At 36.7% G+C, this 15,107-nt stretch overlaps 1 protein-coding gene and 1 long non-coding RNA gene across 2 annotated transcripts; one reads left to right on the top strand and one right to left on the bottom strand.

Moving 5' to 3' along the window:
• The first annotated feature begins 2,072 nt into the window (after positions 1-2,072).
• On the top strand, positions 2,073-11,157 carry naga (N-acetylgalactosaminidase, alpha). Its single transcript, XM_022216750.2, has 9 exons — positions 2,073-2,261; positions 3,446-3,602; positions 5,119-5,259; positions 6,620-6,831; positions 6,909-7,003; positions 9,078-9,239; positions 9,327-9,524; positions 10,146-10,286; positions 10,627-11,157. Exons 2-9 carry the CDS (start codon positions 3,448-3,450, stop codon positions 10,828-10,830), a joined length of 1,308 nt encoding a protein of 435 aa, XP_022072442.2. The 5' UTR covers positions 2,073-2,261; positions 3,446-3,447; the 3' UTR covers positions 10,831-11,157.
• On the bottom strand, positions 5,255-14,479 carry LOC127530287 (uncharacterized). The gene is made up of 3 exons (XR_007936779.1): positions 14,160-14,479; positions 13,973-14,053; positions 5,255-5,490 (listed from the first exon to the last, which is right to left on the bottom strand). It is a non-coding gene; the product is annotated as an uncharacterized LOC127530287 (long non-coding RNA).
• Between the last annotated feature and the right edge of the window lie 628 nt (positions 14,480-15,107).

Below are 15,107 nucleotides of genomic sequence, written 5' to 3'. Positions count from 1 at the left end.
CTACTTCCTGATTTAAATGTAGTTTTTAAAGAAGTCCAGCAGGTGAGGAGATCTGATGGAGGAAAGATGCTGTTAAAGGCTTAAAAACCGGATTCCACCATCAGAATTAAATGTTTGAAATGAAACCTAAGCGTCTAAACAGCCAGAATCCACGAAGAGTCTCGTTTTTGATTCATTTACTTTCTGCATCTTTTGATAATTCAGATGAACTAACATTTTAAATGGATTCAGAGAAACAAAAATACCCTTTATGAAGCTCTCTGGAGTCCCAAAAGACAATAAGTTACAAGAAGAGGAAGCGAGTTTTTTTTTTTTTTTTTTAGTTTTTTTATTCTAATTTGACCTAAATAATGAGGTCAGTTCAGGCTTGTAGTAAAACCTAAACACCAAAAGTACTTTATTCCAAAACTATATTTCTGAAGCACCTTTCATATAGGTTAAAATAAAGCTAAAAAAAAAAAATACGAAACAAAAAATATAAGAAAATAATAAAAGGTTGAAAGTAAGAAAAAATACAAATATTAAAAAAAGATTAAAAAAATAAATTAATGAAGTAATAAAAACAGGATTAAAATGAAGAAAATTATTACAATTTAAAACAGAAAAGGAGGAATAAAAATAAAATTAAAATACAAAAAATATATAATTAGACAAAAGATTTATTAGAATATTTATTAGAATATTATAGGTTAGATATTATAAATTATTAGTATATTCATTGGTAGATTGTAGGTTATAGCTTACAAATTACTGTCATTTATTATTATATTACAGGTTATATCTTATAAATTATGAATATATTTATAGGTTGTGCAACACGTTTATGTGAGCTAAAGTTTGTGGCTCCATTTATATACTTTATGGATAAAAGTGGAAATTATGCATAAAGAGCATGTGTGCATGCAAAAATTGATTTATTTGTATGACAATTAAAGCAGATGTTTACACACACACACACACACACACACACACACACACACACACACATATATGTATATATGCATAATTTAAATTTAGTTTAATTTTTGTGTACAGTTTGTTTGGCACCAAAATCTGAGTGACACGGTTGTAGGCATTTATTGTATTTTTCAGTTTTCTCTTCACACCCACATCACCACAACAAACACAAATAAATAATTGAATTCCATACAGCAATAAACTAAACAAAAAACCCTCTACATTCATGAGATTAAAAATAAATATAGGTTATGACAGAAATAGTGGTGACTTCCGTGTGTCTTTACTTTATGCGGTTTCAGTGCGCCTCCTGCTGGACGTATGGATGTATTTATAGATGTTTTTGCAAAGTAACTCGGTACATTTACTCATTCAGTGTATTTAAGAACTATTTTGAGGTACTTTTACTTCCTGCTTCCACTGCTCTTTGTCCTCAATATAACAATAAGACAACACAGAATATTAGCGAATAAAGTGAAGGTAAAACAAAATTTAAAAAAGTGAAATATGATTGTAAAAAATATAAAAACTATCATGAATAAAAAACTCAACAGAATGTACTAGAATGACAGGATGTGCTTGGACAATAGATGACCTATTCTAAAATAATAATAAATGAGTTTTAATTAATATTTTTCTAATATTATTGACAGAAGAAGAGTTGAATTACAAATGAATTAAAAAACTAAATAGCGTTTTCATGCAGGACTTTGTAAAATCTTTTGTAAAAACAGACTAAACACGTTTTACTTATTGATTATTTTTGATTTGCTGCATTTGTACCATCATCTGAATATTTTGGTTTCCACTGAGAGAAAGCACATTAGAAAATAATATCCTATATATTTATTAATAATTTATTAATATTAGTACCTGCAGAAAACTTCAATGTGTGTCAATAATCCTCCTGCTAAAAAAAGAAATACTGCCGGAGGAGGATTTTTTTCACAACCTGGCAACCCTGCAGATCAATAACCAATAAAACCACATGGATTTTTTTCGTTTCTGGTGAACAATATTTTAGTTTCTGAACTTTTTAGTGCACATCGAAGGAAAAAACTAACCCGGAAATGAGCCGGTTTGTTTTTAAACCCTCTACTTCCGGGTCAGCTGACCGCGCCTCCAGTCACATGACTCCGGGTTTCTTCGGAGCAGCAGTAGCTCGGATCGTTTCCTCGTCCAGCAGAAAGAAGATTTTCAAGAGTTTTAACCTAAATAAGAAGTTCAGATCTGAGGAGGCTGCAGTTCTTCATCATCATCATCTTCATCACCTTCCTACTTCCGGCTCCAGCTGCTCGGACTCGGTAAGTTCATGTTTTCATCGCGTTTCTTCAATGAATGTGCGTCTGCAAGCATTCAAACTGTTAAATCTGTTCAATAATACATTAAAAAATCCTAATTTTAGCTTAAATTCAGAAGATTTTGTTGAATAATTCATTTAAAAATCCGCGTTTTGGTGTTAAAATTCATGATTTGAAAGCAGCTCCTGTTATCTTTCAGATTGTTTATCTGTAATGCAGATATTAAATGTAGATATTATTATGTTTACGCTGCAGGAATGTGGATTTATTCAGAACAGAAGTTACCTGTCGGGTTGTTTGTTAGCCACACCCAGTCAGGTGAGGATCAGCAGCTTCCAGAGGATTAATGCTGTCTGACTTTTTATTTCATCTTTGTTTAAACAGGCAGGGCCGCAGAGAAACAAGAATATGTGAGCATAATACAGTAAATATTACAGTAAATTACATGTTAACGTGCCAAAATCTGATTTATAACAAAGAATCTTGTTGCTCAGAATGAATAAAATAACATAATATCAGAAAAGTAGTGGCTCAAAAGCAGTAAAGTGATCAAATATAAGTACAATTTAATACTTAAATATAATAAATCAACTAAAATAAGCCAAAAACCGTAATGCTGGCAGTTATAGTGAGGTAAAAATCCCACATTACAATGAACTATTACACCTAAAACGTTACATAAAAATAAAATATTGCACATTATCAATACTTTTATTGAAAATAGCCATCAGAACAAGCTCTAAGCTGTTTATTAAATGAAATCAGTGGCTATAAATAAAACCTAGAAGTAATTATAATACAGAAAATATGTATTAAAATGTACTTTAGAGCCTCCTCAGTACATTTTGTAAATACATTTGTATCATGCAGCAGCTCCTGTTGTTAAATTAACCTGAAAATAAACAGAAACGTTCACATTAACCGTCATCAGATTAATCTTTGGTAAAAACCAGTTCTCAAATCTACAAATAATACATGTATGATTCTCTCTGCTTCAGGTAATTTGGTGCTTTCGCGATAAATAACGTAAATATTCTTTCAATTCGTGACAAATATCCGTCAGATAATTCGGTTTTTCCTGATTTAATGCAGTAAAAATGTGTTTTTTTTCTGATATTTCAACTCAAAATCTTTAAATCTGGTTCAGCTTTTCTGTTTTAGATGAATGTTTTTCTGATTTCCTGCAGGAATGAGGCTGTTTCTGCTCGTCTTAACCTCGGTTCTCTGTGGAACCTCCGTCGCCCTCGACAACGGCCTCATGAGGACTCCTCCTATGGGATGGTTGGCATGGGAACGCTTCCGCTGCGACATCGACTGCTACAACGACCCGAAGAACTGCATCAGGTCAGCCGACGCGACGCTCATTCATTCATTATTGTTACTATTTTGCTATTTTTAGAGGATGACTGTTTATTTAAAGGTTGTCGTTGAGAAGAAGAATGGCACGAATTTACGGGTGAAAAATAAAATAGATTAATTAATTAATTTAATTAAAATAAAGGTGAAAATGAGGTGAAAATCTGGCCACAAGTGCCAGAAAAAAATATGTAAAATAAATAAATAAATGCAGAATATTGGAAAATAAACAAAATAAAATTAATAATATAAAATAAATCTAAAACTAAACTAAATAATTAAATAAAACAAATAAAAAATAAAGGTGAAAATAAGGAGGAAAGTCTGGCAGCAGGTGCCAAAAAATGTGTAAAAAATGGCAGAATATTTCAAAGTAAAAAAAAATTAAGAAATAAAATAAATAAAAATACAGGTAAAATGAGGCGAAATTCTGGCAGCAGGTAAAAAATATGTAAAAAAACCCCCAAAAATATCAGAATATTTTACAGTTAAAAAATGTAAATAAATAAATGAACAAAGTATAAGTGAAGGTGAAAATCTGGCAGAAAAAATAATCTTTAAAAAAAACAGGCAAAATATTGGAAAATTAAAAAATAATTAAATAAATACTAAAAAATAAATCTAAGAAATAAGTTAAATAATTAAATAAAAATAAAGATGAAAATAAGGACAAAATCTGGCAGCAGGTGCCAGAAAAAAATATCTTAAAAAAAACTAAAAAGGCAGAATATTGGAAAATTTAAAAAACGATTAAATAAATACTAAAAAAAATAAATATTAAAAAAGTTAAATAATTAAATTAAAATAAATAAAAATAAAGGTGAAAATGAATAAATAAATAAATAACGCAAACAATAGATTTAAATTGTAGATTTTAATACAGTAAATTTTATATTCAAATGATGTAAAAGTATGTAAAAAATACATATCTTCAATGTAGAAAGTATGTGGCTTTAGCCTCTGCTTTTATGGTTGTAAATTGTTTTTTTTTTACTAGATATTGTCTGTAATTTCTTCATGTTTAATATACTTATTTTTTGAAGATAAATTCAATAAAATAGGGTTATTGTTAAAACAGGGAATTGTTACAGAAATTACCTTTTTTTTTTAACACCCAAAATATAGTTTACATGGAGGTTAAAGGTGTCATTTACTCAGCATAACAGAAGAGTATTTATGTTTATGATGTAGACACAAATGGAGGAAAATGCAGAGATTTCTGTTAAATAAAGTAACAGACTCAGAAATCCCAGATTAAACACAATAAAAGCTGCATCTGACACTGAATATAAACTCTGACTTCTCTCCAGATTTCAGCTGCAGCGCCGTGTTGTTTTATTGTCGTTTATTCTGAAGTGTTGTTGTTTTACTATCATTTATTCTAATGTGTTGTTTTTGTTCTATTGTTCTTTACCCTGATGTGTTGTTGTTTTATTGTCGTTTATTCTGAAGTGTTGTTGTTGTTTTATTGTCGTTTTTTCTAACGTGTGGTGTGTTCCTCCAGTGAGACTCTGTTCACCGACATGGCCGACCGGCTGGCTGAGGACGGCTGGAGGGAGCTGGGCTACGTCTACGTCAACATCGACGACTGCTGGTCCTCCATGGAGCGGGACCAACAGGGACGTCTGCAGGCCGACCCCAAGAGGTGCGGTCTAATTCCTGGAAGCAGAGCTTTAGAGAGCTGCAGGTCAATGAACCGTTAGAGAGGACAGATATGAAGTCATGTGACCAAACAACACCTGAGCGGGTTTATTACCTGCAGGATCAGTGCGATAAAAACGACGACCTGTGGACTGACTGCAGCTGGATTTAACAGGTTTATGTCACATGATCGTACAGGGCAGGCAGGTAAATGTGAACTGACCGGTCTATAGGGCTGTGCAATAAAAAGAAGATATGATTTTAAAAAAGTGCCTTAAAACAGAAGAAGAAACTTGAATTCTACAATATTTTGGACTCCTGAAATCCATCCCAACTATAATATTGACATTTGCTGTATTAGTTACTCAATAGTTTCAACAGTTTTACAACATTGTAATACTCAAATTTAACATTTAAAATTAATTTACTACCCATTCCACGTATTACTTCTCACTTTTAAATGGAAATTTATTTCCAGTTACGTATCGTACTCATATCTTTTGTTTTCTACGCTACATCTGGCAGGAGAATTTCCTTCAGGATTAATAGATGTTAAAGTATATTATTTATTGTGTCTTATGGTATGTTATCGTATTCTATTTTTTCTCATCAGCTGTCATGGTATCATATCTCATCGTTTTTTATCATATCGTATCATATCTCAACGTATCATCGTATATCATCTTATCGTACCTCACCAGATCTCATATTATCTAATCGCATCACATTACATTTCATTGTACCTCCTATCTCATCGTATTTCATCATATCTCATCGTATCTCATCTCATCGCATCACATTACATTTCATTGTACCTCGTATCTCATCATATTTCATCATATCTCATTGTATCTTATCATTTAGTACTGTATCTTATCTCATCATATCTCACCTTATCGTTTAGTATTGCATCATATCTCATTGTATCGTACCTTATTTAGTATCGTATCTCATCATATCATACCTCATCATTTAGTATCGTATCTCATCATATCGTACCTCATCATTTAGTATCGTATCATATCTCATCGTACCTTATCATTTAGTATCGTATCTCATCATATCTCACCTTATCATTTAGTATCGTATCATATCTCATCGTACCTTATCATTTAGTATCGTATCATATCTCATCGTACCTTATCATTTAGTATCGTATCTCATCATATCGTACCTCATCATTTAGTATCGTATATCTCATCGTACCTTATCATTTAGTATCGTATCTCATCATATCTCACCTTATCATTTAGTATCGTGTCATATCTCATCATATCTCATCTAATCGTTTAGTATCGTATCATATGTCATCATATTGTATCATATCTCCTTGTATCTTACTGTATCTTATCCGACCCTTGCAGGTTTCCAATGGGAATCCGTAACCTGTCACAGTACATGCACGCCCGTGGCCTGAAGCTGGGTATCTATGGCGATATGGGCAGCCACACCTGTGGAGGTTACCCCGGGACGCCGCTGGACAAGATCGAGCTGGACGCCCAGACGTTCGCCGACTGGGAGGTGGACATGTTCAAATTCGACGGCTGCTACTCCAACGCCTCGGAGCAGGAGAAAGGTGACGTTTAGGAGGGGGTACTACGTTTACATGTGGGACTACATCTAGCAGTACTGATCCATCCTCTGTCTCTACAGGTTACCCTCTGATGTCAAAGGCTCTGAATGCTACCGGACATCCTATTGCATACTCCTGCAGCTGGCCGGCCTATCAGGGAGGCCTGCCACCAAAGGTACAGTCGACATGTCTGAAGTTTATCTTTCTTCTAAAGTTTCAACTGTTTATACACGGCATTCTACTTCCTGTTCTACATCTTTAGAAGTTGTTCCGTGTTTTGATTGGCTCTGGAGATCAATTATTTTCTAAAATCTATAAAAAGCAATAAAATCCACGTTGACGCAGAGATGTCTCACAGAGATGAGTCCTGAATGAAAAATTAATTACTAATTAATTTACCTTATAATAATTTAACAAATTTAATTTAACTAAATTAATGAATTTCCCTTTGGGGATGAATAAAGTGATTCTGATTCTAATTTAGAATGGGCGTTAAAATAAAAATGTTGCCCTCAGACGGTTTATTTTTGGTGAATGTGTGTACGTTTAAAATAGATCTTGATAAATGTAATGATTTTTGGCTTAGATTTGAACCATTTTTCCACTAAATCATTAGTTTGGAGGTTGAAAATCCAATTATTGTTGCTGTTTTTACAGCTTCCCCCTGATAAATGGCATCATTCTGGTTGACTATAAAGGAAACGGCAACTAAAAAAGGTCTAGGGGACTATTTTTAACGGGAGGAAGCCGGTGGAAACGGATTCTTAGAGTTATTTGCATTTTTTCCTGAGTTATTTTTAATTTTCACATGAGGTAGACCATGATGTGAATGTGACCCAGAACATGTGAAACACTGCTCAGAAATACAGGTTTGTGGGGATTTTATGTCCTTTTGTGATTTTTGTGGTGATTATTTTGTCTTCTTCTTGTGATTTTACGTCTTTTTTGTATTTGTGTTGATTTTATGTCTTTGTGATGATTTTGTGTCTTTTTGTGTTGATTTTATTTCTCTTTGTGGTGATCTTATTTGTCTTTGTCTTGATTTTATGTGTTTTTGCAATGATGTCTCCTTGTAGTGATTAAGTGTCTTTCTTGCTGTTTCTGTCTTTTTTTGGTTGTTTTGTTTCTTTTTGTGGTCATTTTCTGTCTTTTTTTGTGGCGATTTTATATCTTTTTGCGATGATTTTGCATCTTTTTGTGGTGAATTTATATCTTTGTGTCGATTTTATATCTTTTTGTGTCGATTTTACATCTTTTTGTGGTGATTTTGCATCTTTTTGTGGTGATTTTGCATCTTTTTGTGTCGATTTTATATCTTTTGTGTCGATTTTACATCTTTTTGTGGTGATTTTGCATCTTTTTGTGGTGATTTTGCATCTTTTTGTGGAGATTTTATATCTTTTTGTGGAGATTTTATATCTTTTTGTGTCGATTTTATATCTTTTTGTGTCGATTTTACATCTTTTTGTGGTGATTTTGCATCTTTTTGTGGTGATTTTGCATCTTTTTGTGGAGATTTTATATCTTTTTGTGGAGATTTTGTATCTTTTTGTGGTGATTTTGCATCTTTTTGTGGAGATTTTGCATCTTTTTGTGGTGATTTTGCATCTTTTTGTGGAGATTTTGCATCTTTTTGTGGAGATTTTGTATCTTTTTGTGGAGATTTTGCATCTTTTTGTGGTGATTTTGTATCTTTTTGTGGTGATTTTGCATCTTTTTGTGGAGATTTTGTATCTTTTTGTGGAGATTTTGCATCTTTTTGTGGTGATTTTGCATCTTTTTGTGGAGATTTTGTATCTTTTTGTGGAGATTTTGCATCTTTTTGTGGTGATTTTGCATCTTTTTGTGGAGATTTTATATCTTTTTGTGGTGATTTTGCATCTTTTTGTGGAGATTTTATATCTTTTTGTATCTTTTTGTGGTGATTTTGCATGTTTTTGTGGAGATTTTGCATCTTTTTGTGGTGATTTTATATCTTTTTGTGGCAATTTTGCATCTTTTGTGGCGATTTTATATGTTTTTGTGGCGATTTTGTATCTTTTTGTGGTGATTTTATATCTTTTTGCAGTGATACGTCTCCTTTTAGTAATTACGTGTCTTTTCTGTCTCTGTTGTTCTGTCTTTTTGTGAGGATTTTATGGTATCACGGGTATTTATTTTTGTCTCAGATGGATCTTTTTATCAAGATTTTAGACTCTTTCTCACTTTACAGTTTTATGTCCTCATGTGAAACTAATTCTTGTTTCCAGGTGAATTACACTCAGCTGGGTAAGATCTGCAACCTGTGGCGTAACTATGGCGACATCCAGGACTCGTGGGGGAGCGTTCTGAGCATCGTGGACTGGTTCTTCGATAACCAGGATGTTCTGGCTCCAGCAGCAGGACCTGGACGCTGGAACGACCCCGACATGGTCTGTTTACGGACATAAAGGCTGTAACTCATTGGTTCTCTCCTGTTGGACGTCATCTTACGTCTCCTGGTGGTTTTGCGTCCTCAGCTGATCGTGGGAGACTTCGGCCTCAGCCTGGACCAGTCCCAGACCCAGATGTCGCTGTGGGCCATCATGGCGGCTCCTCTGTTCATGTCCAACGACCTGCGGACCATCAGCGCCGACGCTCGCAGAATCCTTCAGAACAAGGTCCTGATCGGCATCAACCAGGACCCGCTGGGCATCCAGGGCCGGCGCATCGTCAAGGTGAAGAGCTCTATGGGGAGTTTGTGTCTGCTTTTTGGAGTTTTGTGTCTCGTTTTTGCCATTTTGTGTCGTTTTTGCCGTTTTATGTCGTTTTTGTCTCGTTTTTGTCATTTTAGTCTCATTTTTGTCATTTTGTGTCTCGTTTTTGCCGTTTTGTCTCATTTTTGTCATTTTGTCTCGTTTTTGTCATTTTTATCTCATTTTTTTAATTTTGTGTCTCATTTTTGCTGTTTTTTCTAGTTTTTGTCATTCTGTCTCGTTTTTGTCTTTTTGCGTCTCATTTTTGTCTCATTTTTGCCATTTTGTCTCATTTTTGCCATTTTGTCTCATTTTTGTCTCATTTGTGTCATTTTGTGTCTCGTTTTTGTCATTTTGTGTCTCGTTTCTGTCATTTTGTCTCGTTTTTGCCATTTTGTGTCCCGTTTTGTGCCTCGTTTCTGTCATTTTGTGTCTCGTTTTTGCCATTTTGTGTCTCGTTTCTGTCATTTTGTCTCGTTTTGTCATTTTGTGTCTCGTTTATGTCATTCTGTCTCCTTGTCATTTTGTGTCTCGCTTTTGCTATCGTGGCTTCTTGTGAGTTTAGTATTTCTCACCTTATTTTGTGTGACTTCTTTCCTCCAGGAGAAGTACGGCATCGAGGTGTTCTGGCGGCCGTTACAGAACAACGTCAGCGCTCTGGTGTTCTTCAGTCGTCGTAGCGACATGCCGTACCGCTACCACACATCTCTGAAGAAACTCAACTACGCCACCGGAAACTACAAGGTAACAATCTGTCCATACTTTACTATCTGTGGTGATTTTGTATCTTTTTGTGGTGATTTTCTGTCTTTTTGTAATGACGTGTCTCCTTGTAATAATTTTGTGTCTTTCTTTGCTTTTTCTGTCTCTTTGTAGTAATTTTATTTCTTAATGTGTTGTTTTTTTGTCGCCTTGTGGTCATTTTTTGTCACAGATTTTGTTCGGAAACGACTCAAATTCAAACAAGCAAAACATAATGAGATGTTTTTGGTGCAGGAATCACATTTTTGCTATTTTTCTTCGTATCATTTATTAAATCTGAACTCTTCTGACTATTAAAAGCGTTTTATTTTCTTCCTCGTAGCTCTTTGACGCCTTCACCTCCAGGACCACGCTGGTCAAAGACGCCACAGACTTCGTGGTGTCGGTGAATCCTTCGGGTGTCGTCACGTTTTTAGTCTCCGCTCCCGCCACAATAAACCGCCGGCAGTTCTACAATGGCGGGAAACTCCACGGGCCGTCCTTCGAAGACGCCGAGGAAAACTCTCTTCCTCCAGTGTTCCTCTGATAAAACCAGCGTCTAATGATCGCACTGATGTTTAATGAAAGGTTCTGATTAGATTGAAGCTGCTGTTCGGCACTCGGAGGATTTATTTCACACATTATTAGCTCTAAATTGTGTTTTTCAAAGTGCCTTTTATTTCACGCTCAGGGATCGAATCAGATTTTTGATTTCAAAGCTTCACATTGAAAGGGAGATTTTAACGAATGCTCGGTTTTATGAATTATAGTTCCCCCTAATGCTGCACAAGAACCTGTAAAAATGACTTTTTATGTGAAATGATTCTGTGAATTTGTGTCTTTTGCTTTGAATTAAAGACTTTTTTCAGTCAGACTAACGTTTGTGCCCCTTTGTGTTTGTAATAATTCAGTTTTCATCATCATGAGAGTCAATGCTTTTTGAGGTTAAACTTGTTCATAGTGATGCCAGATTTGGATTTATAGTAAATTAGTGTTTGACTGACGGTTGTTTTCTGGCTGGAAGTGATGTAAGAAAAGTGGTCAAAAATCATAAAATGTGATGTGAAAAACTAACTTTTTAAATATATTTCTACTAAAATGCAGCATCCAGAATGCTTCATACTGTTTCAGTGATAATATTAAAGCCTTTATTTTCCACCACATCAACAGTTTTTGTGATTACTAACAAACTTTCTGCATGTCTCAGGTGGAATTTTTAACCACTCTTCTTTTCTCGCCTTTTTGTTGTGGTTTTCGGTCTTTTGTGCCTCTTTGTGGTTGTTTGGTGTTTTTTTTAAGGTTATTTTGTGTTTTTGTGGTTGTTTTATGTCTTTTTTTTGCTCTTTTGTGTCTCGTGGTTGTTCTGTGTTTGTTTGAGATAGTTTTGTAGGGCTTTTTGTGGTTATTTTGTGTCTTTGTGGTGGTTTTATGTCACTTTGTGGTTGTTTTGTGTCTCTTTGTGGTTGTTTTGTGGGGATTTCTGTGATTATTTTGTGTGTCTGAGGTTGTTTTGTGCCTTTTTGTGGTCATTTTTGTGTTTCTTAGTGGTGGCTGTGTGTCTCTTTGTGGTTGGTTTGTGTCTCTTTGTGGTTGGTTTATCTTTTTTGTGGTTGGATTGTGTCTCTTTGTGGTTGGATTGTGTCTCTTTGTGGTTAGTTTATGTTTTTTGTGGCTGTTTTGTGTGTCTTTGTGGTTGGTTTATGTTTTTTGTGGTTGTTTTGTGTCTCTTTGTGGTTGCTGATGTCTTCACCGTCTTCCTCTCTACTTACTGACTGAATAAAACCAACAAAAGGGCGCAAAGACAACTTAGAAAAAAACGTCATAGGATGTTGTCCTAAGGACCAAGTGATCAGATTCTGGCAGTGATGCAGCTCATAGTCTGGATCCATGGATTAGTTTAAGATTTCTGTATCGTTGCCAGATGGCGTCACGGTGTCACTGTAACCATGACAACAAGTGAACACTACATCAGCTGATTGTGATCAAACTACAAATCCACCGCTGAGGACTTATCAGTCTAAAATGATCCAAGGAACAACTGATTAAATTGTGGGGGGGTTTGAGTCCCATCAGTTCCTGTCGCCTGCCTACATATTTAGGTCAAACAATTTGGTATCTGTACATAACGTACACATGCAGAACACACGCCTGTGCTCAGCTCAAGCTCATTTTGTCTGTGGGTACGTCTACATTAAATGATCACATTCTATGTTGCTGTGATTTCTGATCATCAGTAACTAATAAACAAATGCTGCATTTCTGACCATGCCATATGTGGGAATGAGCGTCCTTGGAGGAGTACTGCGCTCCCTGAGGGTTTTTCTAGCTAACATGTGATTCATGTTTTCTCAGTAATATCAAAAATAAGCTGCTTTTCACTTTCAGCTTTCACTTCTCAGATTCACTTCCACCTAAAGCCCCTTCAGTCTGACTTCCAGCTTACAGAAGTGTATTTTTCTGTGTTTTGCAAAGCTGCAGATCAACAGAAGCTGCATTAAAATCCACTTTCATTGCACATTTATGGAGAAAAATAGACTTTTCTGGACTGATCTGCAGCAAATCAGTCCAGAAAAGTTTATTTTTCTACAGAGATTCATCAAGCTGCTCGGCTGCAGTAATATAATAACCTTTAAACTGTTAAAGATTTTACAGCACAGATTCAGTGGTTTGGTGCTCAGAAATGTAACTTACAGATCTATTCGCAACATGCTCTTAAAACCTAAAAAAATGAAGATAGTGAAAGAAAATAAGGCCTGAACTGAACATTTCTTCTTGCTTTTCTTGCTAGAGAGACAATTTCTGGAATATTTTGCAAAGTGTAATATGCTGATTTATTTGCAAGAAGCACCAAAAGCCTAAAAAAATGAAGATACTGTCCTTGTTTTGGTCTAAAATGACGTGTTCATCTATGTATTCTTCCAGTACTGTGCAGGCTGACCTTTGTTGCATTAACTTCCTGCATTCTAAATATAGTAAACCTAAAGAGGTAGTTTTAAATCTGACATCAGAGCCAATATTGATTGAAAAAATGGATTGATATTGCAAAATAGGGAACAAACTAAAGATTTTCTTGTCTCACCTTCAGCTTTCTTGCTGCTTTGCTAAAAGATCGTTTCTTAAATAATTTGCAAAATGTGAAATACAGATTTATTAGCAGGAAGCACCTAAAACTACAAACAAAATGAAGGAACTGCACTCGTTTCTGGAGAAAAGAAAGCGCCCAGAGAAACTGTAGTCTACCAACAAACCAAACAGTTTTCAGTTTTATTGCTATTAGGAAAGTTTCTTAAATAATTTGTATGAAACTTACAGATTTGTTTGCAAAATGCACCAAAAACCTTCAAATAAAGCGTAGATACTGCATTTGTGTTTGGAAAAAATGGCCACAGACGAAACATTTTCTTGTCTCATCTTCAGCTTTTTTGCTAATGAGAATGTTTACTTAAATTTTTTGTATTAGAAAACTTACTGATTTGTTTGCAAAATGCACTTAAAACCTACAAAAACGTGGAGATTGCACTTTAATAATGTGTAATATACAGATTTGCTTGCCAGATGCACTGAAAACAGAGAAAAATCAATAATTTATAGATTTTTCTGAACAAGTCTCTGCGTGTTTAAAGCCTTCACTATAATAAAACTTCATTATTTCCCCCTGAAAGTAATAATCTATCTTAAACTGAGGTTACCGCCTGGCTGAGCCACTAGAGGGCGGCGCTCCTCTTCGTTCTGCAGGATTTGGTTCCATCTGCTGCCAGAAAATCCACCTGCTGCAGATCACAAGGACAACGAGACGTTTATCTTTTTGTTTTAGCTTCTCTGATACAAAAACTGTAGAAAGTCTTTTTTTTTTACTGTTTTCTGTCCTTGACTCACCTCCTGGTTCATCTCGTCTTCCTCCCACTCATCTGTGATCTTCTCTGACATTCAGAGGTCACATGACTTTCAGTAAAACACAGGATGAGACGCATCACCTGGAGGTGGTTTCAGGACGCAGAAAGACGATCTCTGTCGTCATCTCAGACGTCTAAATGTCTCCAGGTCGAACGTGACGAGAGAACAGAGCAGGAGGACGATGGGGGAGGAAGGGAGGACGATGGGGGAGGCAGGGAGGACGATGGGGGAGGCAGGAGGACGACGGGGGAGGAAGGGAGAACGACGGGGGAGGAAGGGAGGACGACGGGGGAGGAAGGGAGGACGACGGGGAGGCAGGGAGGACGACGGGGGAGGAAGGGAGGAGGACGGGGGAGGAAGGGAGGACGACGGGGGAGGAAGGGAGGACGACGGGGGAGGCAGGGAGGACGACGGGGGAGGAAGGGAGGACGACGGGGGAGGCGGGAGGACGACGGGGGAGGAAGGGAGGACGACGGGGGAGGAAGGGAGGACGACGGGGGAGGCAGGGAGGACGACGGGGGAGGAAGGGAGGACGACGGGGGAGGAAGGGAGGACGACGGGGGAGGAAGGGAGGACGACGGGGGAGGCAGGGAGGACGACGGGGGAGGAAGGGAGGACGACGGGGGAGGCAGGGAGGACGACGGGGGAGGAAGGGAGGACAACGGGGGAGGAAGGGAGGACAATGGGGGAGGCAGGGAGGACGACGGGGGAGGAAGGGAGGACGACGGGGGAGGCAGGAAGACGACGGGGGAGGCAGGAAGACGACGGGGGAGGAAGGGAGAATGACGGGGGAGGAAGGGAGGACGACGGGGGAGGCAGGGAGAACGATGGGGGAGGAAGGGAGGACGATGGGGGAGGAAGGGAGAATGATGGGGAGAAGAGAGGATGATGGGGTAGGAAGGGAGAATGATGGGGGAGGAAGAGAGGATG

The sequence above is a fragment of the Acanthochromis polyacanthus genome, chromosome 16, assembly GCF_021347895.1.
Source record: "Acanthochromis polyacanthus isolate Apoly-LR-REF ecotype Palm Island chromosome 16, KAUST_Apoly_ChrSc, whole genome shotgun sequence".
Lineage (NCBI taxonomy): Eukaryota > Metazoa > Chordata > Actinopteri > Pomacentridae > Acanthochromis > Acanthochromis polyacanthus.
Note: the sequence above shows the minus strand (reverse complement) of the source record. Positions and strands in the feature narration are given on the sequence as shown.

What these genes read in the sequence shown, in the direction of transcription:
- naga (XM_022216750.2), top strand. Translation starts at nt 3,448, where the DNA reads ATGAGGCTGTTTCTGCTCGTCTTAACCTCGGTTCTCTGTGGAACCTCC. An exon ending in GACCCGAAGAACTGCATCAG is followed by an intron (nt 3,603 to 5,118) that starts GTCAGCCGACGC and finishes GTGTTCCTCCAG; the next exon opens with TGAGACTCTGTTCACCGACA. An exon ending in CGCCTCGGAGCAGGAGAAAG is followed by an intron (nt 6,832 to 6,908) that starts GTGACGTTTAGG and finishes CTGTCTCTACAG; the next exon opens with GTTACCCTCTGATGTCAAAG.